We start from the raw sequence: 27648 nt of genomic DNA, 5'->3' as shown, positions 1-27648 counted from the left end.
CGCCGCGGCCGCGGTCACGCCTCGGGGGAGCGGCCGCTGACAGCCCGCGCGCCCACGTGACGGGGGCTGGCCAATCCCCGCTGCCGCTGCCCCCCCCCGCGGCGGGCGCCGTCCTGTCCCGGCAGGCCTTGCGCGGGGCGGCTGGTGGCTCTGTCGGTAAGATGGCGGCCGTGAGTCTGAGGCTCGGAGACCTGGTGTGGTGAGTGGCGGTGCGGGCCGGGCGGTGGCTGGGCAGAGTGAGGCGGTGGCCGCCGGCGGCGGTGGACGATGGATGGTGGGGCAGACACCTCTTGCGGAGTGAGCCTCAGGCTCCGCCTGTGGCAGCGGAGGCGCAGGCGGGGCGGCGGCGGGGCTGTGCCCGGCCCGGGGGAGCGCGGCGCGTCGGGAGCCGAGACGGGCCGGGCCGGGCCGAGCGCTCTCACCCCGTAGCCGCGGGGGACTCCGGGGTGCGGCTGCGGGTAGGGAGGGGCTTGGCAGGGCCGGCGGCGACGGGGCCGCGGCCCGGCCGGCGGGTATCGCCGCCGCCGTCCCTCGGGGGCGGTGTGAGGAGGGGCGGGGGTGGCGGCGGGAGGCAGCCTGGTGCCACGGGGCTGGAGCGGGCCGAGGGGAGGCAGGCCTGGCTTTTAGCCGGGCCGGCACTAGAGGAACAGGAGGCAGCGCATAAAAGAACCTGTGTAAGACGGAGCGGGGGTGAGGGGAGCGGGACAGAGGGGCGATCGCTGCGGGGCTCGGTTGGAAATACGGTCTCCTCCCAAGGGAGGTGAGGAGGGACATAAGTGAGCAGGTGTTTAGGGAGACCAACGATAGCATTTCTTGGCCGCGCTTTAACGAAGCGACACAACAATCTGTGAAGACAGAGGGTTTTTTGCAGGTTAGGATGTCCCCGTTGAAGCTCCCAGAAGCCATTTCCCCTTGTCAGTTTTACCCTTAAATAGTCAGAGAGCTGTGACTTTGTATTTCCTGATCAGGAGGACTGAGGGGATTCTGTCAAGCCCTGTAAGGACTGATTTTTAAGTGCATAGACTCTACTGTACTTGATAGGCTTGGATGTCCTGCTAGGGCTTGCAAGAAATAGCTAATCCCCAAGACGCAAGTGCATGCATTTATATTTATATCCCACGTAAAAAAGAAGTGTGTGCTCCAGGCTGTGACAACTGCAGTTTCTCCTCTGAAAAATTGACAGTGCTGTGAAGTTGTCTAATTTATATAGTTAAGTAAGTAAAGATTGGTTCCTTTTAGCAAATTTTCTTTCAAACAAGGATTTGGGGAGTGCGCTGCTCTCAGTGTTGGAATGCAGATTATCCTGCTTTAGTTTTCTACATGACAACCTAGACAGGTACTATCCCTAGAGCCATTGCAGAAGAGCTGTAACAATAAGACAGTAACATATAAAAGGCTTTGATGAATGTCTTGTTCAGTACAAGAATGGAAGCATCGAATATGAGACACTGTCACGGTTACACCTCTTGGCAGTGTTCCTGCCTGACCATCACTACTGAATCCTCTGTGTAGCCTTGCCATCTCGGGAGCCACTTGTTGAGAATTTTTGGTTCAGAAGCTGGCAGGCTCCACAGGTTCTTTGACAGTCTCTTGCAAGACAATGACTGTTAAGGTTTTGTGAGAGTACTGTAGGCCCGAGTAAAGGACAAGGGTAAGATAATGATAAAGCCACCATGTTGAGGGCTAAGGGTAATGTCTCTTCCTCCTCTGTGAAGAAATAGTTTTGTGTAGTTTTTGTAATGGAAACAGATGCAAGTGTAGGAAATAAACTTTTCTGCTTTTCTTATGGCTCTTTCATCTCTTTAGCATTAGTCTCAATGTGGTGGTGAGCACCTGAAGAAGGTGATAATGGCACACCTGTTCAGGGGATCCTGGCATTAATGCTTTCCTGTGAGAACCTCTAACAATCTCAGTTCTGTGATCTGGAAATCAGCGGCTGCCCTGCTCACTAGACTGTTCTGTCCAGGTGGATATAAGTTACCAACCTGAACTTTGGTTTGACTGCCTGCATCAATACGTTTTTCAGTTCTTTGTGAGGGAATATCCAGTCTCACACGAGTAATAAGCACTGTAGCACTGTATCTCCCAGGCAGTAGCTATGCTGCTGCTGTTCTGTTCACTTAAGTTCTGATAGCCCAGCGAGTTCATGCAGACTGTTTGGAGGCTTAGTTTAGGTGCAGGTATCTGTCAAAATAATGCTTGTGTGTCAACTGCGTGTCTTGCATTTCACAGTAGGTTTTGACTGTAAGTTGTCACTCTTAATATGAAAAATATGATGTAATGCAAAAACTTAGAGATGGGATAGTTGTTTTTTCTCTGGTTCCAGTGCCTAATTCTTTCTTTTTTCCATAGGGGGAAGCTGGGCCGGTATCCTCCATGGCCAGGAAAGGTGAGGTTTGGTGGTTTTTTGTTTTTTTTTTTCTTATTGTTGCTTTCTTAGTTTTTGGTTGGGATTTTTTGTTGTGGTGGGTTTTTTTTTGTTTTGCTTTGCTTTTTCCTTCTGCACGGGGAAAGCTTTGCCTGAAAGCATTTCAGTTGAAGATGAATATTTTTTGTTTGTTTGTTGTTTTTTTTTTTTTTTTTTTAAATACATACCCCACAGATCTAAACTGTGAACCAGTTTAGGGCTTTATTTGATCTAGAAGTTCACTAACAGCTGTTAGTTCGGATGGAATGAAAAGCGACAGAGCAGTTCATCCAGCTCTGGAACTGATTGTGTTTTCCAGATTTGTTTAATCCATATCACTTTCTGCAAGACAGGTTTCTTTCCTCCCATAGTAAATTGGTTAAATGCACTGTGTTAAATAACAGAAATAAAGAGTCTGGCTTCTCAAGACACTGTTTTAGAGCTCTGTTCTTTGAGTAAAAATTCTGGGGGTAGGGAGTAGTTAAACTTTCTCTTCTGGTTTGGTTATTTCTTTTCTGATGAAAGGCCAGAAAGGTTTTAAAAAAATAATTGAATTATATGTGCCATTTTTGTTATTTCTACTTCTCTGAAAGTACTTTGATTTTATTTTTGGTGTAGGTATGAGGACTAAGCATGCATGCTGAGATAACAGCATGCAACAGGGAAGAGTGTTGTCAATGTGGCTGACAACCATAAACGTTTGGTTATTGGATCAGATTTAAGTCCAGGCTCCCCTACAGGCTTTCAGGTGTCACCTGTGTAACTGAATGACAGCTTTTCTCTTTACTAATATTTTAAACTTTATAAGCAATCTTTTCTGGAAGTAAAGACAAAGCTTTAGATTTAAATTTTAAGAGTTTCCTAACTGGAACAAACTTTTTTTAATACCCTTTGGCTTCCTAAATTTTAAAAAAGTTTGCTAGCTTATCTATTGGGCATAGGGAGAAGAAACATCACTATGTTCTTAGGTTATCGGTGGAGTTTGGGTACTTTTTCACTCCGCTGCAGCATACCCATATCTAAGGAAACAAAGGGGTTGCATATTTACTTGAAAGACTTGTAATAGATTCAAGTTCTCTTCCTAGTCAGATTAAACAAAATAAATTTACAATAGCTGTAACACATGACAGTAAAATCACAGAGTATAAATTTTCATTGTGTGCTTTTTAACTTTCATTTCTAATCACCTTCAGATTGTTAATCCACCTAAAGATCTGAAGAAACCTCGTGGAAAAAAGTGCTTCTTTGTGAAGTTTTTTGGAACAGAAGATCAGTATGTACCTGCTTGTTTTAATCTGGTGAAAATACTGTGCCGTATCATACGGATCTTTCGTGGTAGAAATATTGACTAATGCAGTGCAGTGTAGCTTTGCAAAGGATTGTCTGTGATGTACACGCAAAAAAAATTCAACTATTATTGCATGCTATAGCTGCTCATGTGGGTGTATGAAGACTATAAAGACTTACATACTTAATCAGGTTAAGATTTTAGTTGCCACTGTGAAGGAAAGTTCTTGGTAGCTCGCCATTTTTAGGGGAGTAGGTATGACATGACTGGGTTAGATTTTTAGCATGTAACCATGTATGATAAAGGTATAGCTAAGAGTATACATTTGTTTTTCTACCAGAAGACTAAAACAGCTATATACTTGCCGTTTCTAAAAGAATAAACTGCCATATCTGGTGACTGAAAACATTCTTGCTGTGCTTTGGGAAGACTTTGCAGTATAGGAAAACCAGAACTGTTGTAGACTACCTTTTTGCAAGGCAGAATTTATTGATTCCAAATATGTGTACCACATCATAGTTGTCTTAGATACTTACAAACTGGAAAAAAAACCCCAAAACCTGAGAACTTGGGTATTTCATGAAACTGAAAATTATTTTGCTAATTTTTCAGTTTTTTCCCTTTATTTTCTGCTATTTTGCATTAAGTCATGCAATAAGGGAGAGAACTACAAATATCTGCGGAAGACTAGAAAACCCTTTAGTTTTTGGAAAAAAGGTAAGAAGAACTGGGACCGTTTAATGGATGTTTCTTAAGGAAATTATTTTTGGCTGCTAAATTATTTTTGTTCAATATTTAAAAACGGAGTAGAAGTGAATGCTGCATACTAATAGGAATGTTTGTTGGATCTCTAGTAATGTAAGGCAGGTGAAGGTTGATTTCAGGGCAGAGAGTGTTTTGTGGTGGTGGTGTTAAACATGGTTATTTGAGGTAATCACGTTCTAAAAGTTGAGGAGATTGACTATTTCTGTCCTGATTGTTTGTTCTTGATTCTTGTATTTCACGTTATCGAGTCAAATACAGAGATATTTTGTATTAAGACAAGTATGAAAAAGTGGTCATATGTCTGGGGCACAGTAGCTGAGACTAGCAGCATGATGGCAAATGAAGAGTTCAGAGCTGCAAAATCATTGGGTTTTATTACATGATTGTAGAGCTCTGGCTAGGGAAAATCCAGTTGTCTGGCACAGTAGGGTAGTACGGTAGTTGTCATGTATCTCCCTCCCCCCCATCTCCAGCTTGTGAAATTTAATAATTTCCTACTAGGTAATTGTGATTTAGAAATTTGCTCACTTTGACTGGCATACCCTACCTGAAAATTAAATAAAATAAATACAGTCCCCTTTGTTCTTCTTTTAAAAAATATTGATGGAAGAGAGAGAAGCTTGTTTGCCTGTTCTGTCCTGATTTGGAACTTTTAAAAGAGTGTGTTGGTTAGAACTGTGCTGCTCTAACCAGTGTGCTTCTTGAGAAAATTCTTATCTTTGAGTGTAATCATCAAACCAAATCAGGAAAAATTTAAATGATTTCACTTAAAATGTGAGCATGAAGAGACAATCCCTTTACTTATTTTGTGCAAGTAAACTAATGTATTTTGCAAATACTTTTTTCTAGGTGTGTATAAACAGTAAGTGGAAATATGTAACTGACAAAGTGTCACTACTCCACATAATGAATAGGAGGGTGCAAAGCTCCGTCACTGACTGTAGTCTGTGGTGTGATGAGTACACTTACTCATACTGATATTCTAGTGCACACTGCTTCTGTTTTCTAGCACTTTGCTCTTTCTGCCACTTTCAGGTTTGTAAGGTGACGTTACTATACCACTGATCCTTTTTTACAGCTCCTCTATTATTGCCTTGCTCTGTCAAGGTTTAACAGGTGAGGATCTGCATATCAACTATTCACCTATGCTCCAGTGTGTGTAAGGTGGAGGTGATGCTAGTTTCTGGGTAGAATCCCTTTCACAAACTTCTGAGGGTGGTTGCCAGCTAGTTTGTCAATGGGTAGGCAGTCTCAGACTTGATAGTTGTTTTTTTTCTTTCTGAGGATTCCCAGGTGACTGCTGTGGCCAAAACCGCTGCTGTTTCGGGCTAGGTAAAAAGCGTTCACTCCTGATTTACGTGGCTCTAGTTTGCCATACCAAAAATTAAGGAGAAAGCTGCTCAGAAGTAAGAACTGATGTGCCTGCATCTGAGCAGAGTGGAGGGGTGAATAAAAACATACTGATAAGTTTGGAAGTGGTTTTGGTGTAGTGTATATATAGATTTTGGTTATTTGTGAAATCTTGAATAGCTTAGGATACAGCACAGAAGAAAATGCATTTTTCTTTACCTGTGAATTGAATACTAATACTTACTGGCCCAGTGTGATGCTGCAGTGACTAAGGAAATACATTAACTGGAAAACTGTAAGTAGTTTTGGCCAAAGACATAGAAGTGAGAGCATGAGTGCATTAAGACTGCTCTGAGACCTGGCTTCTGATAAAGTTTCTACTGAGCTCTATGCTGCTTATTTTTATTGTGTTGGTGGAATTAGTTGCTTTTGTCACTTTCAAAGTAATAGGATTTCTGGAATTTAAGGATTCTCTACCCATGGAGGAAGAATTTGATTATTTGTTTAAACTGTGAAATGCACCTGTGCTTTACCACTGTGAAAGCCACCTTGATGTTCATAGCAGTAATACAATATCCATGTCCTATTCTAAGTGATTGCCTTAGTCGTGATGCACATACTCATGTAATGTCTCTTATGAACTTGTTCTCCAAATTGATAAGGAGGTTTTTCTAGTCTGCCTAGGAGTTCTTTTTCTGAGTGTCTCTTCTTAGAGTAAGTCACATTAAAAGGATTCTTCATCTAAAATCGAGAAGAGTTGATGTTTCCTGCCCATAGGCATAGCAAGCATGTAACAACATCTAATTACGGGAGTATAAACAAGTGCAACTTAGTCTTTCAAATAGAAGTGGAACTTTTGACCTGTTATCTCTGTTCCTAACTGTGCTTTTCAGATAGTTTTTAAGATCCCCTTTTATTTCCCAGGCTACAGTCTTGTTCTAGGAAATCTTTGTAGATCATTCCAGTAGTCAAGTACTGCAATGGAAGAACTTACACATTGTTAGATACGTGCATTTAGTGCTTTGAGTAGTTAGAACTAATAGACTGGCAGGCCCGTAGCCTACAAGTCTTTCTTGGTGTGCTTCATCCAGTTCAAAATATTCTTACATTTCATGGCCTGCTTGGGAATTCATTGAGACATTTTTCAAAATAAAAAATTTTTGCTTTGAAGGTATCTTTCTACTATAGAAATACTAGGGAGAGTCCTGCAGTTAGAGATGTGTATACACACACACACATTCACCTTCTATCCCACCCTCTTCCCCCCTTAGATACTCTGCAATAGCCACATGGTCTTGCAAGTCACGTATATCAAAGTCTTAACAGGAAGCTGGAGCAGTCCATTCTTACTCATAGCACCTTTTTGAAGCACCAGTACAAAACTGAATAGTCTCACTAAATGTGATGGGGTCAAGGAGCACATCCTGACTTGACATATTAAGGAAAAATTGGAGGAAGCTTGCAATCCAAGATAAGTATAATAGTCTGCAGCCTATTTCCATCAGGCACAGGGATTTTGGCATAGCACTCATTGTACTCCCATCCCCTATATCCTGTTGGGATGCAAGCACCTACCCTCCTCTTCTGCCACCGTTCTCTCTGGTTTTCAAGGAGAGAGAAGTTTCTGCATGTAGTCTTTCTAAAATGTCCTTTCAAGTCCTGAAATCAGAAAACACTTGCTTAAAGTTTGCCAGGTGTTGGACATGGTACTCTTTGGCAATCTGAGGAACCAGGGGGTGTAGGCTAAAGTGACCGAGAGGGTGAGCTTACCGTGCTGGTGTTTCTCAGTTAGGCAGATTATCCCATGCAGAGCTCTGTGGTGCTGTAGCCAGACTGCTGTATAGCAGAGCCAGCTGGAATGTTTGTTAGACATATCTGCAGGCAGAGTGCCATAGCTGAAATTATTATAGTCAAAGCTTTTCCACCTCTTACTATTATCTTTGGATGTGTAAGTATTCTGCAAAATTTTTTTTATTGCACAGATTTTAAAAATCTAATACTTAGAATTTATTTCACTATTGTCCTACTGCTTGTTTTCTTTTGTTAAGTATCCCCTCCCTTTAGCTGCATGGACATTTATTCTCATTTAGTGTGATCATTTTTGTATTTTTATTTCCATGAAGAAGTTTACATATCACATTCCAGAGTTCAGTTATTTGAGTTGTTTTACCAAATGAAAATTGGGGCATTCCCTTTTAACAGCAGGAAACCTGTCTTGATTTCTCTGTTGTGTGCTCACACACTGGGCTTGTAAATAACCAAGCAATTTTCTTTTGACTTTCAGAATTGGTTGTGTTAGCATTTAGTGTGGGCATCTAAACTGCTACAGTGTAAAACTTCATCATTTTTTTCTCAGGCTGTAGTAAGTAATAGAAATTTGGAGATACGGTGCCACTGTTCTCCATCTGTAACTTTAAAGCTTGCAAAAAGTGAGTATTTGTGGCTATTCCTCCACTTTCATTTCTCCAGTTTATCATTAGGAATGGATATCTTCAGACTGGAAGAGAGTGGCTAGAAAGGTGGGGGTTTTAAGGTCTCCTTGCTGGTGCTAAACTCATGTCATGGATTTGAATCTGATATCCCTAGTTGCATCTCTTCTGTGCTGCTGTTTTCCATGCAGCTCCAGGTCACATTCGTACTTGCCTCTGCTTTACAAGCATTCTAAGTTTTGATTATTATTTGTGAATAGAATGTGGATTTTACATGAGTAGTGATTTTTATAAGAAGGATATTTTGGAGGGAATGAGGAAGGGTATGGAGAAATGAGCAGAGGAAATCATTACTAACATTTTTGGGTTTTTTTACATCTTTTTACTTTCGATTTAGCCCATTCTTTACAGATACCAGATGATTCCGTGCAGCAGTATGAATATAATTTCATCTTAAATATATCTTCAGTAATGTAATCTCACTAATGCTTTTCTAGGGCATTAATTCATTGCTGAGTCAGGAGAGAAACAGTAGTTCCTTTTATATGATGTATCCTAGAGACCTCTTATCTAAATGTTGGCCTTTATTGGCTTTGAGGTTATTGCTTAACAGAGAGAGATCTTGATGTAAACATGAATGATTTTGTTTGGTAGAAAGTTCTTTTGTTTTCAAGTGTTTGAAACATTGCACACAAATGCTTTATGGACATCTGGTGTCAAAAGACATGTTTGTATCTTATAGAAGGTTGTCTGGGTAGGTGACACAAAGAATAAACTGGAAAGGAAATGACAGATTTAAAAAAATTTTTAGATTTATTTTTAACCCTGAGGCAGCATTTAAGACTGTCTTTCACTTACTAGATTGTCTCTGAGATCTCTAGCTCTTTGTCCTGGGGGATCACAAGTGCCAAAGATGCTCCTTTGAAGACAGGAGCCAGAAAGCTTTGTGCTTCAGACTTTCTCCATACAAAGGAAAAGTAATGAGAAAGGAAGGTAATGAACATGTGCAGTGAGGAGGGATGGGATGTGCAGAAACCTAAGAGAATGCCTTGTTAGAAAAAAAAAAGTTACTTTTATTTAGAAATTCAAATCTGGCAACAGTGTTTAACATGCTTTATTATAACGTACTCCACATTTTCTTTCCGTTATGTATATGAAGGAAACGCTTCGCATGAGCTGACGTTGTCGAGTACCTAGGGATGCTTTGTTGCTGAATGTCAGAGTTGTACAGTATAAGAGAATTTTAAGATATGTTTCACTATAATGTCTGGGCACCTATGAGGAATTCTCTGAATACCTCCTCAATGGTAGGCTCTAGTCTGAAAGTAATGATTTGATGTGCTATGTTACGTTAAGTCAGTTGTTATGAGGAAGTTGTAAACTAAGCAAAAGGATTCAGCTTTGTGTGCAAAAGAATACTGGGTTCTACTTCCAAGTTATGGTGGGATGATGGTGTAGGGCTATACTGGCAGCGTGGAAAGGATGCTAGGATTTTTTTGCAGTCAGTTCTAGCAGGAGGCCTTATATCTCCAAATGTGACCCAAAACATTTCAGTTGACTTCATGCAGGTTGATTCCTGACTACAAACAATGGCTAATGCCAGTGAAGAGAAGGATCTCTATGAAGTTTTAGAGAGTTTACTGGGCTTTACTCATGAAGAGAGGACAAGCAAGATCCAGCAAAGCGTTATTGCTTTCACCTCTACGTTCAGTTTAGCTGTATGACATGATGCTTACAGTGTTTGAAAAGGCAGCGATTAAACCATTTCACATGCTTGCAGGAGCTAGACTGCTCTGGAGAATATTTAAAACCTATAATCATGGCTAGTCAATGTTTGTAACATAAAAATGGGACCAGAGAAAATCAGTTTGACTGGTTTTTACTGCATGCTGGGCTGCTGTATGCTAAAAAGCATTGTTGGCCATCCTAGCTCAGGATTTCTAAACAGCCATCCTAGCTAGCCTTTCTAAAACTTCTGCGGGTCTGTTTTCAGTAGGCTGGAAATAGCTTTGTAATAGTGTGACTGGTAAGCCTGGGCTTGAATTTGGAGAGAGGGAAAGGCTAGTCTAATTGCTGCAAGAGCCACCAGGAATGTTGAAAGACGAAGGCATTCCCCTAAGCTTCAGTGAAGGAAAGTGGAGTTGTCACCCTGCACTGGACCACTTAACCATTTGGTAGATGTCAAGAAGTCCTATTTAGCAGCAGTACAACAGGGAAGTCAGTTGAGTTTACTCACAGGACTGTAGTCAGGTTAATACTCTGCTACTGTACCAGTTTATCTTAAAACATCAACAGTGAAGAAAACGGTTCTTTTTTCCTCAAAAGTGAAAATGTTGTTTTCATGCAGAATATCAAGGTACATCAGAAATTTGTTTAGCAATGAGCTGTGATGCTTGCACTCACTTTATTTGTGGTCGGCTATGTTGTGAGATATGTGATTTTGTTGGTTTTCTCCAGTTTTTGCAGATACTTACGTATGCACAGTATGTTTGAAGAAGGGATTGATGGCTGAGAATTGTTATGTGGCCTCCACTTTTCAGCAATCTCTTGAGCAGTTTCATAATATTGGCTGCCTTATGTGGAGCCATGTGGTTGTGGATATTCCTCCTGGTGATACAAGAGCAGTCACTGGGCTGCCTGTGTTCTAAACAAGTACCTATGATCACATCCCAAAACTGTCTTGCTGATAAAGAATGAATAACACTTAGAGTGGAGCACTGCTAGCACAAGAGGATATAAAACTTGAGAGAGAAACCAAGTAAAAGTGCCAGAAGAAAGTTCTCAGTGAATGTGCAGAAATCGCAGCCCTTCAGGCTGTAGAAAGCAAGTGAGATTGGACTGCTACTGTCAGTTGCTTCAGAGAAAAAAAGTGTATCTTTGTGGTTTCTAACAGTGAGATGGTTGAGAAAGTTGCTGTTAGAAGACTATAACTTTTTTGTTTGTTTATTTCTAGTGCTTGGATCAAAGTGGAGCAGCTGAAGCCTTATCACCCTCACAAAGAGGAAATGATAAAGATTAACAAGGGTAAGCGCTTCCAGCAAGCTGTGGATGCTGTAGAGGAGTTTCTTAGAAAAACCAAAGGCAAGGACCAGGTGAGTGGGTTGTTTTTTTTTTTTACTGTGTGCCTCAAAACAAGTCTTGGCATGAATGATGATCAGGTGCATTTTTATGTGAAAGGAGTTTGTTGCCTCTGGCAAGTTGAGGGGGGGTTCACTTTCATTCCTTTGGTTTTTTTTCCTATCCTCTCTTCTTTCCCATTCAATCTTGTTTGGTGGGAAAAAAGTGTTGTTAAACTGATGGAGAAACTGAAGAGGCGAATTGATCTGCTTATGATGATTTGATAAATCAGTCTTAAGTCTTGGGCTAGAATTTGATATCTACTAATCCCGTCTTTAGTATATTGGAAGTGCATATATGTGCACACACTCCCAGCAAGTCTTCAAGTGGCCTGTTCTGTTACTTGCTTGCTTAAACTGATGTATTTTTTCAGGAGAACTAACCAGGAACTTCACTCACCGTCTGCAAAGGACTAACAAATACCTAGTTTTCAAGTTACTGTGCTGTTGTTTTGCTTGATAGTAATCAGCACAGGGTCCTTCACATCCTTGGTTTTGCATGAAAATCATTCCAGCTCTTCTCTTCTTTCCTTACCATCTTCTATTCTGTAATCTCTCAGGCATCTTCCCATAACTCCAATGAAGAGAAGAATCGGCGTAATTCCAGTGAGGAAAGAGGCAAGCAATCTGCTGGTGAAGAGAAACGCAAAGCCAGTTTGTCTGAAGGGAAGTTGAAGAAGGGCACAGGGGAAGGAAAAAAGAGGGTCTCTTCTGTATCGTCAGAGAGAGGATCAAAATCACCTTTGAAAAGAGCCCAGGATCAGAGCCCCCGAAAGCGGGGGCGTCCACCCAAGGATGAGAAGGTTTGTGTTGTGCATGTCCGCCAGTGCCCTGTGGACTTTGCAGATGGACTCTAGGGTTGACTGGCGCCTTGACTAACAGGCCAGCAGGAAGAGTCACTTCAGTAAAGGGTTTTTTTAAGCTGTTCCATGTTACTACTTCTAGACCATTTGGCTGCCTGATACCTTTGGCAAGCAAAGTTGATTCTTCCTGTAATTTTTACCAGTTAGTTATTCTGAGTGGCTCTATTCATAACTTGGAGAGGGCTTTGAGAGCTGTATCATGAGACTTCACCTTTCATCTTGCCATCCCTCAAGTTCAGTTTGTGTGGGAAGGATTAGTGAAGAGATGTGGGTCTTCGTCTGATTCCTGACTTCTCCCATCTCCTCTGCTTTGTATGATGAAGTGATTAGTAGTCACTCAACTTCACCCTCAGTACTTACAGAGGTTGGGGTATTCTTAAGGGCTAGGGCTTAAAGAAGAAACTCTTGTAGCCTGGGGAATCCACCAGAAGAATTATATTAATTTCAGCTTCTATGCTATAAGATGTATTTCCATCCTCCATTATAAAGGTCCAACCTTGGAGCATTATTATTTTATCCCCATTACTTCCCTGTTATTTCTGGATGTTGTGGCAGCAATGATAGCCACCAGTACTTTGTCTACCCTCATCTAGAGTTCCAGTCTTTTTATTTATTGTGGAACTCACTGTTGTGGTCCAGATCTTCCTTTTCCAAATGGATAATTATTTCAGTGGATTATTACAATGCACATGCTCCATTGGAGACTACACCTGAAGACCATTGGGAGACTTCAGCTGATACACCATGCGGCAGCCTGCTTGCTCACCTGTGCTTCAAAGGGATCACTTTATGCTGTGCTTCACAATCTTTGCTTTCAGTGTACTTCAGAATGCAAGTCAAGATGGTAGTCTTTGATCTTCAAAATTGTGAATGGATTGGCCTTCACTGCTTGAACAGCAAATTCTTTCTTGACGTGGTAAAATGAAGCTGATCATCTCAGATACTAGCTATGAAGGAAATCCTGGCTTTTTTTTTTTTAGAGCCAGCTTCTGTTAAATCAGGCTGTACAACAGAGCCCATCAGTTTCTCCTTTTTGGGGGGAGTTGGAAGAGGGGAGCAATGGATGCGTATTTGTGAATTCCTACTAATAATTACAGAACTTGTGACCTGACTTGCAGTGTTGCCCGAAAACACTTTACTGGCAACATACTTTCACCTTTCAAAGTGTCTTGCTATGAGCATGTTGTGTCTTCACATACTTCTGTTACAATAAGCCATGGGGTCTTTTTGCCATTCGCAAAATGCTTTTGTGTCTTTGAGCTAGATTCATTCCAAAATTGATCTAAACTAATGACTGGGAGAATTCTGATCATGCTGACACATTGCATCCTTAGGTTTTACTCTATTGGCTACCTGAGGGCATCAGAGTGCTTTGAGTTAATTGTGGTAGTAGAAATTATTTTATTGGCAAATGGCAAGTGGAGTGGTTTTAAACAGCTTATCGCAAAGAGGTGGCCAGCTGTGTGATAAATGTCTGGCCACAGACCATGAAAATAAGCAGGCTAATGTAGGAAAGTAGCCTTATAGCTTCTGAAAAGTAATGTACTGACAAATTAAAGAAACTGCCATGAAAATGTAATAGTACTGCCTTAATAATATTTTTCAGTCTGTGAAATAATGTTAAAATCTTGTTGTCCTCTTTCCTGGTTCTCATAATTTCCCCAAATTCTTAGCCCTAGGTTAGAAAACATTTATGTCACTATCCTGAATTACTGCAGTGTTGGGATTTGGGGGTGTTTGCCCTGTCACAGTCTTGAAGTTCTGACTTTCCAAGTAATAAGGATGCACAAAATTCAAGAATTCAGTTGTTGCTGAAGTGTGCTCTATCTGGAAATGCTCTGTAGGCATACACGATCATTCAAATACTCTCATTTTTAAGTTTATATTAATATTTTCAGAGGATCAACGTGACTTCATAGGTATCGGAGCAGGTTTCATCTATGCTTCACCAGTTGAAACAGTAGTGTGATCTCTAAGGAGGGAATTTTAGTGTGCAAGGCTCTCCCTAGACACTCCAAGGTTGCAGATGTCTAAATTGTCCCTGCTAACAGATGAAACAGTTGCATCGAGTTGGGTTACCTCCAGGAGTCTTGCTCTGACCTGTTTTGCAAACAGTGCTCTTCTCTTGTGGTTCTGCACAGACACTAAGGTGCGTTGTGCATTTTCAGGAAGTAATTTTGGAGGGGAGATAATGCGATTCCATTTCTGAACCCTCATTTCAGGAAGATGACACGTACTATGCAGAAGTCCTGCACATTCTCTTCATGTAGCATAAAGACCTATATGTTTATAACATGTGTCTATGACCTATAGCATAAAGACCTATTTTTAGCCTATATATCTTGGGGAAATAAGAAATAAATTTTAATCTGCTCAACACTAAAAAACCCGATGGCATTAAGTATTATCATGACATTACAAGTCAGGGCCTGTTGAGTAATGGGGCAGTCCACAGAGTAGTTTGTCTCATGGATTCTGCAAACTTGAACAGATGTGACTATCAGCCTTATGCTTTGAAGGTTTTCCTGTTAACAGGTAGGCTACTTTTTTTTGTGACACGGGAGGATTACAAGAGTTCAGACCTCTGACTGTGGTGATGTTCTTCACCCATTTGTTTAGCTTTTTGCATCCACCGGAGGAAAATGCTGGATCAAGTGTGTTCATTTGCTTCTCTGCTCATTGCGTGATTACACAAGTGCAGTGATTCCTCTTACATAATGAAGAATGGATTCTCCGGAAGCTGTAACTGGTTGAATTCCTTCATAGGCAGTTCATGTTTTCGTCACCTCACCTGTGTTGATAATGTGCTTTGTGTTTAAATATAAACACTTCATGGAAAGGCATGTGAAATGGAAGGCATTTATAGTGCTTTTCAAAACTCTGTATGTGTGTTCATATGATCAACATGCTGTGGCCGGCTGCTGAACCAGGTTGTAAGCTTTTTCTGATCCGCCTTCTGTCTCCTCAGGACCTCACAATTCCAGAGTCAAGTACAGTGAAGAGAGTGATGACTGGAACAGTGGCTGGTTTTAAATGGCCACCAAGTGTCAGTGAGGTGAGAAACTTTACAACATATGTGATCTAGGAACTGAGTTTGGAAGCAAGTCTAGAACCTGTTGTCTGGGCTGTAAAATAGCATGATCTTCTCATCTTCCTCGAGGAACAAAGAAAGATGCTCTCGTTCTGTCACACTGTAGTGTAACAAAGTTAGACAATATCCTGCACAATCAAGAATTGTGCTGGGAAGTGAGATTTCAGTCTTGTGGAACCATTTGCGGATTCACACTTACCTTGCTGCACTCATTTTTGCACTTTTTTCAAACGTATTTCTGGGTCTGGCTTTCCAAAACTGGAGGAGATGATGTGGGTAGTCTCTCCCCGTCACATGGGATACTGTCATATGGGGTCGTTGCATTTGATTCATAGACAGGTTTTGGAAACTTCTCATTTTTGCGCATAAATAAGTGATCAGTAAAGCAGAGTTAGAGCACTGTGGCTCTAGGCTATTGCGTATGATACTCATCAGGGAGGTGAGACACCTTGGCCTACAGTCCTTGTTTCTGTTAATGTGGGTTTGCCTAGCATGTGACAGTGCTAGGTGTAATCTCCAGACAATTCCCAGAATGCTGTTTTAAGGAGTTCCTTAAAAACTGGAAAATAAGTGTTTTCATTCCCTTGGGAAGAAGTGGGGATACAAGATCTCTTTCTCCCATGTTAATCTTACTCATAATCTTCTTTGGTTTTCCTACAGATTTCCAAAAATGAGAAATTTGACTTGAATAGTTTTGTGAATGAAAAGATGTAAACTGCTTAATTGAAACAGGCTGCTTGATACAGCTGATACACTTTATATTTCCACCTTAAGCTATTCTCATGCAGCTTGGGAGAAGAAAGGAATTTTGCTGTGATTGTTGAGTGACCCTCTGGGAATGTTTCTGAGCCTGTACTTTCTTCCTTTGTAGCCTGTGAAGGACAGTGATCCACACTTTCATCACTTCCTGCTGAGCCAGACAGAGAAGGTGAGGATTTGGCAGGCAGGATCGTTTTGCTTGTCTGTCTAGCTTGGCATCCTGCCCTTTGCTGGGACTAAGTACGAGGAGTATGTGTAAAGAGCTCTGAAATGCAGTTCTTTGGGAGCTGGCTGCAATTGGATTCCCATCTACAATCTTGTAGTTCAATTGCTTCCTAACCTGAAGGTTTAGAATGATTTAGCATTTAGTACTGTGAATAGTTTAGTGATTATCTAGCATCAGGATTTAAGAGATCTGTTGTAGTAAATTCTATAGATTGAACATTGAGGGGTAGGAAAAGCTGTTTTTCTGTTTAAAAACTCATGTTATTTGAATGTCTTTGGTTGTCCTACCAGTTTCTTCATCTGAGTGAACTTGTCGATTAACTGAATATGGCAGGAGAATTTCCAAGACCAGAAAAGCTCCATGTAAAATGTGGCCAGTTTATCTCCTCAGAGTCAGAAGCCTTGCACGATTTTATCTTCAGCAGTGAACATCAAGAGGAAAAGAAAAGATCAAATTGAATGAAAAAGTATTTATTATAGCTGAGGATTCTGGGCAGAGCCAGAAGTATTAAGAGCAGCTAACGGTTTTAATCTAGACAAGCTCACAATAAGCAGCATGGGAAGGAGCAACCTTCACCTTCATGTTCATTGAAAGCCATGTGCCTTCTCAGATTAACAAGAAGGTTTTGCTTCCACAGCTGCATTGACATACTGGATGTGGATATGAGGCAAGGCGCTCTATGGCAGGCTTTAGAGATCTCTGGATTTTTTTGGACCAAGCGTGAGAGTAGGGATGCCCTGGATCCTTGCCTGTAGAGGAGCCTGTCCTGTGAACTACAGAAAGGAGTTTGCAGTAGACAGGCTGAATTGCTGGGGCAGGGTGGGAGAGGAAGAGCTTAGTTTCAGTAGAGTTTTGTTTTTATTTTCTTCCATTGAGGGAAGGCTGAGAGTTTTCCCTCTTTGCGGATGGTGGTGGGTGGGTGAGCTGCTTGTTTCTGTGTAACAAGGATATGGTCTGTTTGCTCAGCAGTGCAAATCAGCACTGTCCTTCCCCTGAATGCTTTGTCTTCTCCATACAGCCAGCTGTCTGCTATCAAGCCATCACAAAGAAGTTGAAGGTTTGTGAAGAGGTAAGGCAAATCTTGGTTTTGATGGATTATCCTTATTGTCATGAGGACTTGCAGTTCCTCCAGAGCTGTGCACTCTATTTTTTTTTTCTCTTCCTCCCCCTCCCCCTGCCTCCCCTCCCCAGGAAACAGGATCCACCTCCATCCAGGCAGCAGACAGCACAGCAGTCAATGGCAGTATCACACCTACAGACAAAAAGTAAGATCTCCAACGCACTTCAGCCATTTCCCTTCCTTTTTCTCCTTCCCAGCTCATACATGCAGCCATTATCCAGCTTGTCACTGACAATAAATAAACCTAAATTTCCCTCTACAGATCTCCTCTGTCCTTGTGTGAAACTCTGATTTGGGGGGGCAGGGATGGAGGGAGGCAGCTAAAAACAAAGAGGGCTTTACAGTAGAAAAATTCAGAGAAAGGTCTGGCCTGAATACGTTTGCAATTCAGGGCTTTTCTGCAGGGTATACTGCAGAACACTAAGCAGCAGTATTTCTGAATGCTGTATGTGGCAGAAAGATAAAAGGGTATCTTTCTCCAGTAGTGCTTGGCAGTTGACCGGGGTTATTTAATCGCTCTCCTGAGCATATAGAAGACAAGAGGAAGAGGGAGGCGTGTTCTCCCAGCGCAAGAGCTTTGCTGTGTAGCACGTGAGCTTTCTGGTTTCTGCTAACGTCCCCCTTCTCCTTTCTAGAGTGAGAGAAGCCTAGCTTGAGCTTCCTGTTTCACTCTGTAACTTCCGCTCTGTTCAAATTGAGTTCAGGCCACAGCTTGCTGTTTGCCGTTGGGGTCGTTCTTATGGGATGTCAGTTCTCAACTGTACTCCAGGGGAACCAAAATAACAATGAAGCTGTTCAGGTAAAACAGTCTCTCAGGAAAGTGTGGCTCAGAGGTGGGTTGGGAGAGAAAGAATATTTTCTCTGTTTTAGAGACTCGAAAATAGGTGGCCCCTGTTTGGGCTGTTTAAGGAGCCTATAGTGACTTGCTCTGACCTGTCTAAATTAGTTTGCTCTAACAAAAGGCAACATTGCTAGCTGGGAGAGCGCAGGTGGCTTGCGAAAGCCACAGCGCATCTGTAGTGTGGCTAATTCTGAAGAATTAACTGGGGAATTGCCAGGCAGATTTCGTTGTGAAGTTGTATCAGACATGTAAGTGAACACTTCAGAGTCTCCTACTAGAATTGTGGCTTGGGTATGAAGCTGACTGCATGATGTATAAGAGGGTCCTTGCAGCAATGACTGCGAAGGAATTCCTGTTGCAGGTAACTGTAGCGTGTTGTCTTTTTCTTGAAGGGGGAGAGCAAAATTTGCCAGCTTTGAGGAGGTGGGGGGGGAAGCATGGGGGAAGGCAGCTGGTATCTGGGACTATTGTATTGTCGCTCATGGTGACCTGTATTGGCCTGTCACTTCCTTTCTTTCTGTGACTGTCCAAAACCACAACTGTAGAGCAGGGACTAGGACTTTGGTCTGTGTGTGATGTTTAGCCCAGTAGTCCTGGATGGGCTTTATTAAAATAAAGGTTGTGGTGTCTCATTCAGTAGTATAAGCAAGTCACTGGACATGTAGCTTAGTTTAAAAATCAGAAGATTAATTAGAGAAGCACCTGTTGGTCTCTAAATGGTCCCTTTATCTTCAATAAGGCATGGCTGGCAACAGGAAGCACAAGAGCAGCAGTTTTAATAAAATGAACCAACAAACCAAAAAACCCCAGACTGCCCAAACCTTTTAATATTTAGATAGTTGTCTGAAGCAGACTAAAGACTTTCTTCAGGAAGTTGTTAGGGATGCTTGGTAACCGAAATAAACAGCAGCTTGGTTTTAAAGCACGGTATCTGCTCGTTCTAGCTGTGACTGCAGTGGAACATGTTTGGTTTTGTTGTGATTTGGGGATTTTTTTGCTGGTGATGCTCCAGGGTTAGCTCTTCATCGTTTCCAAGACCATGAGAGGCTGACGCCAATTGCTTTTTGTGGCATTAATGTTTCTCTCTTCCCCTCAGGATAGGATTTCTGGGACTTGGCCTGATGGGAAGTGGCATTGTCTCCAACTTACTGAAGATGGGTCACACCGTCACTGTCTGGAACCGGACAGCAGAGAAGGTAGGCATGTGCTTAAGGTACAGATGATATTTAACCCTTTCTAAACATGTAGTTATCACCTCTAGCTCAGGAAGGCCTGGAGTCACCAATCCGTGGTGCCTGGGAAAGGATGTCGTAGAAACACAAGTACATGCTTGCCACCTTATTCTGTTATTTCTTAGGTGCTTGTTGGTGGCCACTGTTGACTAGATGAAGCTGTAGTCTCTCCTGGTACGGTCACTCTTATGTGACAGTCCCCACCCCACTGCCATTTTGTATGAGATGAGAGAGTTGCCAGAAAAATTACAACGTTGAATATGTGTTGAGGAATGTAGTGTAAAGTGCCTCTGGAAATACTGCTGATGTAAATAGCCGTGTCATTGTGTCATGGAGCTGGGCAAAAAGACCAGCTGCTGGGGAGTTGATGCTGGGAGTGGTGTGGTAAGATGCACTGCTTGACCATAGCTTCATCTACACATCTATTGTGCTGTTCATGTTGCAGTAACAAAGGTGCTGTTGAAAACCTGCTTTGTCATAAGACCAGGGTGAGAAGGGTTTTATAGGTGTATTCAAAAGGAAAATGGAGCTTATTATGCTTAGCTTCTAGCCAGTGTTACTCTTTGTAGTACAGGAGGAAAAGTAGGTAACTGGGGAAGTTGTGGTACTCAGGTGATATTGTGAAATATCAAAGGCAAGAAGGACACTGTAGTTACTTTGTTTAAAAGTATGAAAAGATTTTTTTTTTTTCTAAACTGCAAAACATGGATGGTATGAGGGGATAGGGTAAGAAGGAGCTAAGATTTTTGAAGCTGCAGCCCACTAAAACATGTCAGTCTCAGGTGTGTATATTCCTGTTTACTGTCCAGTAACAACTTTTACTATGTCTGTTTACCAATTTTTTTCCCCTTATCTCTCCTCCAAAGCCCACAACATTCAATCTTCTAGCATTCTTTTTTCCTGTGTCTTTCTTTTGAAGTTCTTCACCTGGGGGTTCAGAAAAGCTGCAGAAGAGCCCCGTGTGTGTGTATGTGGACAAATCAACAGAAGATAACCCAGTTGCTATGTAATTAATATGCCTGACTCATTTTGAGTTGGTCCAACAGCAGAGTTTGTTTCAGCAAAATGCTAGAGAAACCATTTGCTCTGTACTTAATTTTTCTTATGTTTGGATTTGTGAATTTTGCAGTGTGATTTGTTCATCCAGGAGGGGGCACGGCTGGGAAGAACCCCCGCTGAGGTTGTCTCCACCTGTGACATCACCTTTGCCTGTGTATCAGATCCAAAAGCAGCAAAGGATGTAAGGATTAGCTCTTATTTTTCCTCCACCAGCTAGACTGCAAGATACAGTCACTGAATGCCAGTTCTGATTCCTACTGACCGTGGTAGCCTTGGGTAATTGTAGATGCTGGGCAGTGCAGCTGTGTAAAAATAAATGTCCCAACAAAAATCATACTTTAAAAAAATAATCCCTGGGGGATGGGCTTTGATATCCTGCTAGGAGTCTGCCACTGCAGTGCCAGGCTCAGTTGAACTGCTGTCCTGCAGGATTGGACTTTCTTTGCAGACACCCTATTGCTTTACCGCTCTTCTGTTCCCCACAGCTGGTACTTGGTCCGAGTGGAGTGTTGCAGGGGATTCGCCCAGGGAAGTGTTACGTGGATATGTCCACTGTGGATGCAGATACAGTCACAGAGTTGGCCCAGGTAATCACGTTGAACTGAACTTCCAACATCTGTGCTTCAGCAGCAGTACTGCAGTTCTTGTTGCTTTAGGCAGTAAACTGTTGATAATAAAGATGCTTCTGAAGATTTTTGGGCTTCTTTAGGAGGCACTCAAGTCCCAGGGAAATAAGACAAAATAAACTGTCAAATCTTGACCAGCAAACAAAATGGGATGAGATGTTCCCTGGTGATAACAGCAAAACTTCTAGATTTGCCAGGGCTGTTAGCTGGCATCAGTGCAAACAACTGGCCAAATTTTGATCCCTTAAGAAGTATTGATAGTTGGCTTGGTATTCTGTAGCAAACTGGAGGAGTAAGCACTGTCTGGATAAATAACTGTCCTTAAATTGATAAAATGCATAATCTGCTTATTTTAAATGCTCTGGTTGGGAAAAAAAAGAACGCCTTCATGTTTCGTTCTGTAGAAGTATTTTAGAGAGGATTTCTGTAGAAGTGTTCTGATTATTTCTGATGTGGTATCTTTGATTTCCTCTTTGGCATCGTGATTGTTATCCCCTGTCCCAAAGGCAGTGTGTGGTGTTGCACAAGGCAGGGGAGCTAGTTTTCGTGAAGCAGACATATTGGTGATGCAGTAGTGTGTAACGTGACTTTGGAGAATGAAGAGTCATACATATTAGTAAACATCTGGCTGAAGAGATCTGTCAGAGGCCTCTCCTCTTTGGGGAAAAGAGGGGAAAATATCGTAACAGTCAATCCTCTGAGATTACTACACCACATGCACAACTTCTGCACTGGTTCCTTGGCCGTTACAGGGTGCCACGGGCAAAGCACGTAAGTTCAGCCACTTAAAATGCGCACAGTAGCGATGGGTGCAGGGAGGTGTTGCTGTTGGTCTCGAGTACTCTTTGCAGGATGCAGCGCATCACATTAGTGCTTTCCTCTCCTGTTTATGTCTGAGCTATATGTTCTGCTTTAAAACTCTGTCCTCAGGAACAGAAATGTCCTAAACAGCATTTGTGCTGCACTGCCTACTTGGCATCGATGCATGCTGTTCACGCACAACTAACCAGTGGTGCTCTTTTTCCAGGTGATAGTGTCCCGGGGTGGTCGCTTTTTGGAAGCACCGGTCTCAGGAAATCAGCAGCTATCTAATGATGGGATGCTCGTGATCCTGGCAGCTGGCGACAGGGGCTTATATGAGGACTGCAGTAGCTGTTTCCAAGCAATGGGGAAGACCTCTTTTTTCCTAGGTAATTGAAACACGAAGGGCTTGATATCAGTTTCTTAGTCAGTGCAAGGACTGGGAATTCCAGCAAGGAGTCTGAGAGGCATGTCTGTCATCTGTTTCTTGTCTCCTTGGACAGTATGGGAAAATGGCCTGCTCTTCTGGAACGTGTCCAATTTCAGAGCCTCCAGCCTAAGTGTTCTTTTTTGAATACTGGCTCATTTTGAAGGATCTGTGATGCTTTTTATTTTAAATCATACTTTGTTATGATTTTTCCCTTCCTTTGAGTGCTTGGAAAACGGGTAAGTTGCCTGAAGTCTTTCAGGGGAAGGGAGAGCTGCCAAGTGCTTGAGTCTAGTAGTGTTAATACTGTGTGGGATGGGGGAGCAAGGCTGCTGTATCTCTTCTGGAGGAATGCCCAATGGTGTGTCTCGCTCCCAGGTGAAGTAGGCAATGCTGCCAAGATGATGCTGATTGTGAACATGGTCCAAGGCAGCTTCATGGCAACGATAGCAGAAGGACTGACTTTGGCTCAAGTGACTGGCCAGTCCCAGCAGACCCTTCTGGATATCCTCAATCAGGGACAACTTGCCAGCATCTTCCTGGATCAGAAGTGCCAAAGTAAAGTTCTCTTACATTGTTTTATTATAGGATATTGCCACAACCTAGCAGCATTTCAGATTATGGCAGAAGGGAGAAAATAACTGTCCCATCTTCTTCAGCCTGGGATTCTGGGTATTTTAAGCATTGTGAAAATGAAGAGCTGAGTTCCAGTCCTTCCCCTTGATAGCCAGGGCTTCTGAGAATCCATCCCAAGCTCTGCATTGTCTACAGCCTGCTTAGGACTTGAGTTCACAGTGAGGATTTCACTGGGGCAGGGTAATAATTAAAATGGAGGGCAAGCTGCTTAGAAATCCGAGCTCACTTTGTCAGTAGGCGGTAGTGACATTATCTGCTGTGGCCAGATGAAGATAGAGAGCAGAGACAGAAGAGCTAAAAGCAATGTTCCTTCTGATCAGCATGGGAAAGGGAAGTTTGGTGTTGAGTTGCCTGCTCTTGCAGTGTGGGCTTGATTTACTTTTGTCGTGCTTATTTTTTTGCATGCATTCCTCTCGACAGATATCTTGCAAGGAAACTTTAAACCTGATTTCTACCTGAAATACATACAGAAGGATCTTAGATTAGCTATTGCACTGGGCGATTCTGTCAACCACCCAACTCCCATGGCAGCTGCTGCCAACGAGGTGAGAGTTACTCAGTGTTCAGATGTGTTACTCAGCATTTCTTCTATGGAGCCGTTTGTCAACAAGAGACAAAAATCTAAGAATTATGTCATCTCTAAGACAAGGGAACGGCAATTGAAATAGATTTTGATTAGGATGGAATTGGATTTGTTTTGATTGTAGAAGCCCTTAGAATGTCACATCAGTAAACACAAATGGCCTCAACAAGACCTGGTGTGTTCTGATCTGCGCTGCTCTAATGACTTGACATACTATGCAGTTCTCTGGTTTGCAGTGGTCAGCAAAGTAATTTTTCTGCTGAAAGGCTTTGCACAAGAGCAGGCACTGATCTTTTTCTAATTTCTCTTTTCTAGGTCTATAAACGAGCAAAAGCATTGGACCAATCAGACAACGACATGTCTGCAGTGTACAGGGCCTACATCCACTAGGCTGCACCGTTCTTACTGTTAATACTATGATTATTGATTAATATTATTATGATACTGGGTTTTAACTCTGGACCAGTCCATCTCTGTCTCTCCATTTCCTTTTATACACAGACTTTGAGATCTGCCACGGAGGCAGCTGCTGCGGTGAGCCTTCCCCTGGTGGCAGAAGGGGGGGAGGAGGGGGCTCGGATTGTTGCAGTCTAATTAGAAAAATCCATGCCATGCACTGACAGTCATGGAACAGAACAGTGGCGGCTTGTTCAGAAGCTCTGAGGCAACTCTGCCAGAAATCTGCTGCTTGGCTGCTTTTATTTTCCTCTTTGTATGCTTGTCCAAGATGCTGTTTCTAACGATCCCTTTTCTCCTTTGCTGTGAAATAATGCGTGTGTTGGACTCTCTGCATCAAGGAGACAGGTGACATACATCCCATCTACCTGTGAATAGCACTAAAGTCCTTGGTCCCAAGTAAGGTGAGGAGCATTTCTGTTATTCAGCCACTGTTAGAGAACAAAGCACCTCCCATGGAGGAGAATGGCAGTTCCAGAAGGTAACGGGGTTGCATGCAACACTGTCTTGATTCCGTTTCTTTTTAAACTTCCACCTCCCCAGCACCCTGATGGAGGAATTCCTTGTATTGTTAAGAAGAACAGATTGCATCCATGTCTTCCCCTGTACAGACAACTATAGCTTAGGAAATGCCAGTGTAAATAAGCCTCCTAAAAGGCTAATCACCGCTGCCCATCCTGCAAACAGCATCGGAGATCAACACATTTGCATAGAAAACTGCAAAAGAAACATACAGCCTAAAACTGGGCCAGAGATACTTTATTTGGGGAAGGAATAAACCTTAGGGTTGCTTCTGGCCTTAGCTTATGTTGCTTTACTACTTTTTTTTTTTTTTTACCCTTGTAGCCAATAATTACAAACGTGTCTTGGATTGTAGCAGTGTCACAAGCAGAGTGATGAGTCTGAAAGGGGTGAGAAGAATGATCGTAGAGCCAAGAGATTGAGAATCGTGAGCTCCTTTCCACACTCGCTCTCTGGCCTTTGCATGGTGGTTATATCTCTTAGCCTGTTTGCCCATCTTTAAAGGTGGGTGATGATTACCTACCTCACAGGGATATTTTTGTGTACTGATTAGTGATCTTTATACATGTCAGGTTTTCCATACGTGTTCTTAGTGTTACTACTCTGAGTACAACACTAGCACAGCATTAGACTTTTCCCTGTACCTGTGACTCTGCTTGTGGCCAGATACCAACTTTTAGCAAGACTAGTAAATAAAATGGAAGGCTAAGACCACTGCTGAGCTTTAGTCTAGAAATGTGGGAATTGAACTGCAGATGCCAAGGCTAGAGAGCGGAGATGCTCTCTGTGTTGATAGCAGAGCAACCCAGAGTCCAGAGGAGGCCTGTCTCTAAAAATGCACAGAGCATGGATTGTTTGTTTGTTGTTGTTTTTAAAAATTGTTCTCAGTATTAGCCTTTTAGGAGGGTTCTTGCATTTTAGATTTGAGAGTTAGTAAAATGCCAGTAAGAAGTTTTATTGGCCAAAATCACTTCTCAGTGGCACAATCTCCTCCCTTGGGTTGGGATTCTGAAAGGAAAGAAAGCAAATTCAAATTAGACCATGTTCCTTTTAATCTGTGAGATCTGCCCCTCTTACCATCTTATTTTTCTAGGAGCTTAATGGCTGTGTAGGGAAATTTTCCTGTGGGTTAGGATTTCTTACCAATCCTGCTTTGTGCAGCAAGTGCATATGGCTCAGGGGCACCGTATTAAGACACAGAGAAAGTGAAAGTATCAGATACTCATTATGAATCATAACATCTAATGCCTAATGCTGTAAATGTTACTCTGTTGAGTATTTCACCTCCTGTGATCACTATTATTTGTGGGCTAAGACTGTGTTATGCATTACGTCCTGTGGTGAACATCTAGTAATAGATCTGTTAGACATCGCTTTGCCCATTTGTCAGTGGTATATGTAAACAATACTAGTTACACATACATGTTTCTTTGGCAGTGCAACTGTCATCCTGCATGTAGATATTCATATTAAAGGCACATATAACTACCCAGGATAACCAGCCATTAGCCTGCTTTTGACACACTTGTGCTTCCCCCATCCAGAAGAACTCAGCTGTTAGCATCAGAAGTCCTTGGTTAAACATGCCGCAGTTAGGAATCATTTACATGAATTGTGTATTGAGGGCATCTGGGGGAAATTGTGGTTTGGGGGGCAGGAGATAAGACCAGAGGTTTTAGAGTGTAAGAAATCTTTTGGGAGGAAGAGGGAGGTACTGTCTCAGGTCCAGTTGAGAGTGGAACTGTGCTGAGCCAGTGCAGCAGCATCCCAAACCTGCCCCTGCAGAGGTCCCTTAGGCCAGAGTGAAGGTGAATGGCTCTGAGCAAAGGTAATGGAGGATCTCCCTTTCTTTTTGTTAACTCTGTGGGCCTCTGGATAGAAGCAGTATGCAAAAGGAGCTCTCAAGTTGTGATGTGTATTTCATAGCGGATTCAAAGAACTGTATTTGTGAGAGGAAGAACCATTCCTTAGGCAACTCACTGCTGCAGGTTTTGTTTTCCAGCAATACTGTAGTTCTCTAAACGGAGATTGTTATTTTTGTGGGAGTGGCAGGTACGGACTAGTTAAACACTGTAATTTATCCTGGGAAAGTCTGACTGCAGCTTTCTGGTGATGTAGGGTGGCTGGAGGGTGTGGTGCTGCCCAGCCAGCTATACAATCACAGATACTCCAGGGAGGAGCAGAAGGAGACCGAGAGCTCTGACGTGGATGTGAAGTGAGGAGGAGGGATGGAAATGGTGAAAACAGGACTGTTTCAGATGCTGTCTGAGATTGACTCGTGTCAGTCTCACTTGGATTCTTGTATTTATGTCTGTAGCCTCTGAACATGGATCTTAATCTGTTCCTAGGCCTGAGGTTCGGGGGAGGGAAGTGGGGGAAGCTGTGGATTGAGAGATGCTCTAATAAAACTGGCTAGTCAATGTTGTCTTAATATTGTTGACAATTCTGTAAAGTTCCTTTTTATGAGGATTTCTGTTTTAGCAATTTGCTTTTTTTGACTCCCTCCTTTTTAAAGAGAAAATGTGACACTTGTGAAAAGCTTGTAAGAAAAGCAGTTTCTTTTTTCCTCAATGATAGATCCTATAGTTAATTAAGGTTGTGAATTTTTATTTTTTTGCCTTGTTTTTAATTAACATTTGTCATTCAGAATAGGATGTGTGAAAATGTTTAAATGGCAAAACAAAAAGATTTTTTTGTGCAATTAACAAAGCTACTGGCAAAAAGAATAAAACCTTTCTTGGTAACACAATGTTCTTGTGGCAGTTTCTAAAGCCTATCAAACGTGTATTGTGGCATTAAAGAAATAATGTTCCTTAAAACACTCAAAAATCAAGAGTTGCTGAAAACCAGCAGCATGCCCGAGAGCATTTTGGTCATTGCAAAAGCCTGATCTTGTCAGTGAGGCACTACAAAGGATGAATTTGGATAAATTCCAGCCTCCCTGTGCAGAGGGCTGTGTGCTTCTGGACTCAGAGGAGGGTGAAGGTTTAAAGCAAAGAATGCTGAGAGATGGAGGTCCAGGAACCTTCTGGTGTTCATGACTTGTGTTGC

The 27648-nt window shown here is 42.3% G+C and overlaps 1 protein-coding gene across 7 annotated transcripts; it reads left to right on the top strand.

Moving 5' to 3' along the window:
* The first annotated feature begins 120 nt into the window (after positions 1-120).
* GLYR1 (glyoxylate reductase 1 homolog) lies at positions 121-27346 on the top strand. 7 transcript variants are annotated; one of them, XM_074841447.1, is made up of 17 exons: positions 134-199; positions 1807-1966; positions 2353-2389; positions 3601-3680; positions 11193-11331; positions 11916-12158; positions 15187-15273; positions 16181-16237; positions 17313-17363; positions 17486-17559; positions 19352-19451; positions 20617-20727; positions 21032-21133; positions 22200-22362; positions 22779-22958; positions 23457-23581; positions 23935-27346. In XM_074841447.1, the coding sequence occupies exons 5-17, from the start codon at positions 11245-11247 to the stop codon at positions 24007-24009; spliced, it is 1455 nt and encodes a 484-aa protein (XP_074697548.1). In that variant the 5' UTR covers positions 134-199; positions 1807-1966; positions 2353-2389; positions 3601-3680; positions 11193-11244; the 3' UTR covers positions 24010-27346. The 7 variants fall into 7 exon arrangements, 6 of the variants coding, with proteins under 6 accessions (XP_074697547.1, XP_074697545.1, XP_074697546.1 ...); XM_074841446.1 differs by lacking the exon at positions 1807-1966 and having other exon boundaries at positions 121-199; positions 20635-20727; XM_074841444.1 differs by lacking the exon at positions 1807-1966 and having other exon boundaries at positions 121-199.
* The last annotated feature ends 302 nt before the right edge of the window (positions 27347-27648 follow it).

The sequence above is a fragment of the Strix aluco genome, chromosome 15 (genome assembly GCF_031877795.1).
Source record: "Strix aluco isolate bStrAlu1 chromosome 15, bStrAlu1.hap1, whole genome shotgun sequence".
NCBI classification, from domain to species: Eukaryota; Metazoa; Chordata; class Aves; order Strigiformes; family Strigidae; genus Strix; species Strix aluco.
The sequence above is the reverse complement of the archived record's forward strand: the minus strand, read 5'-3'. Positions and strand labels throughout refer to the sequence as shown.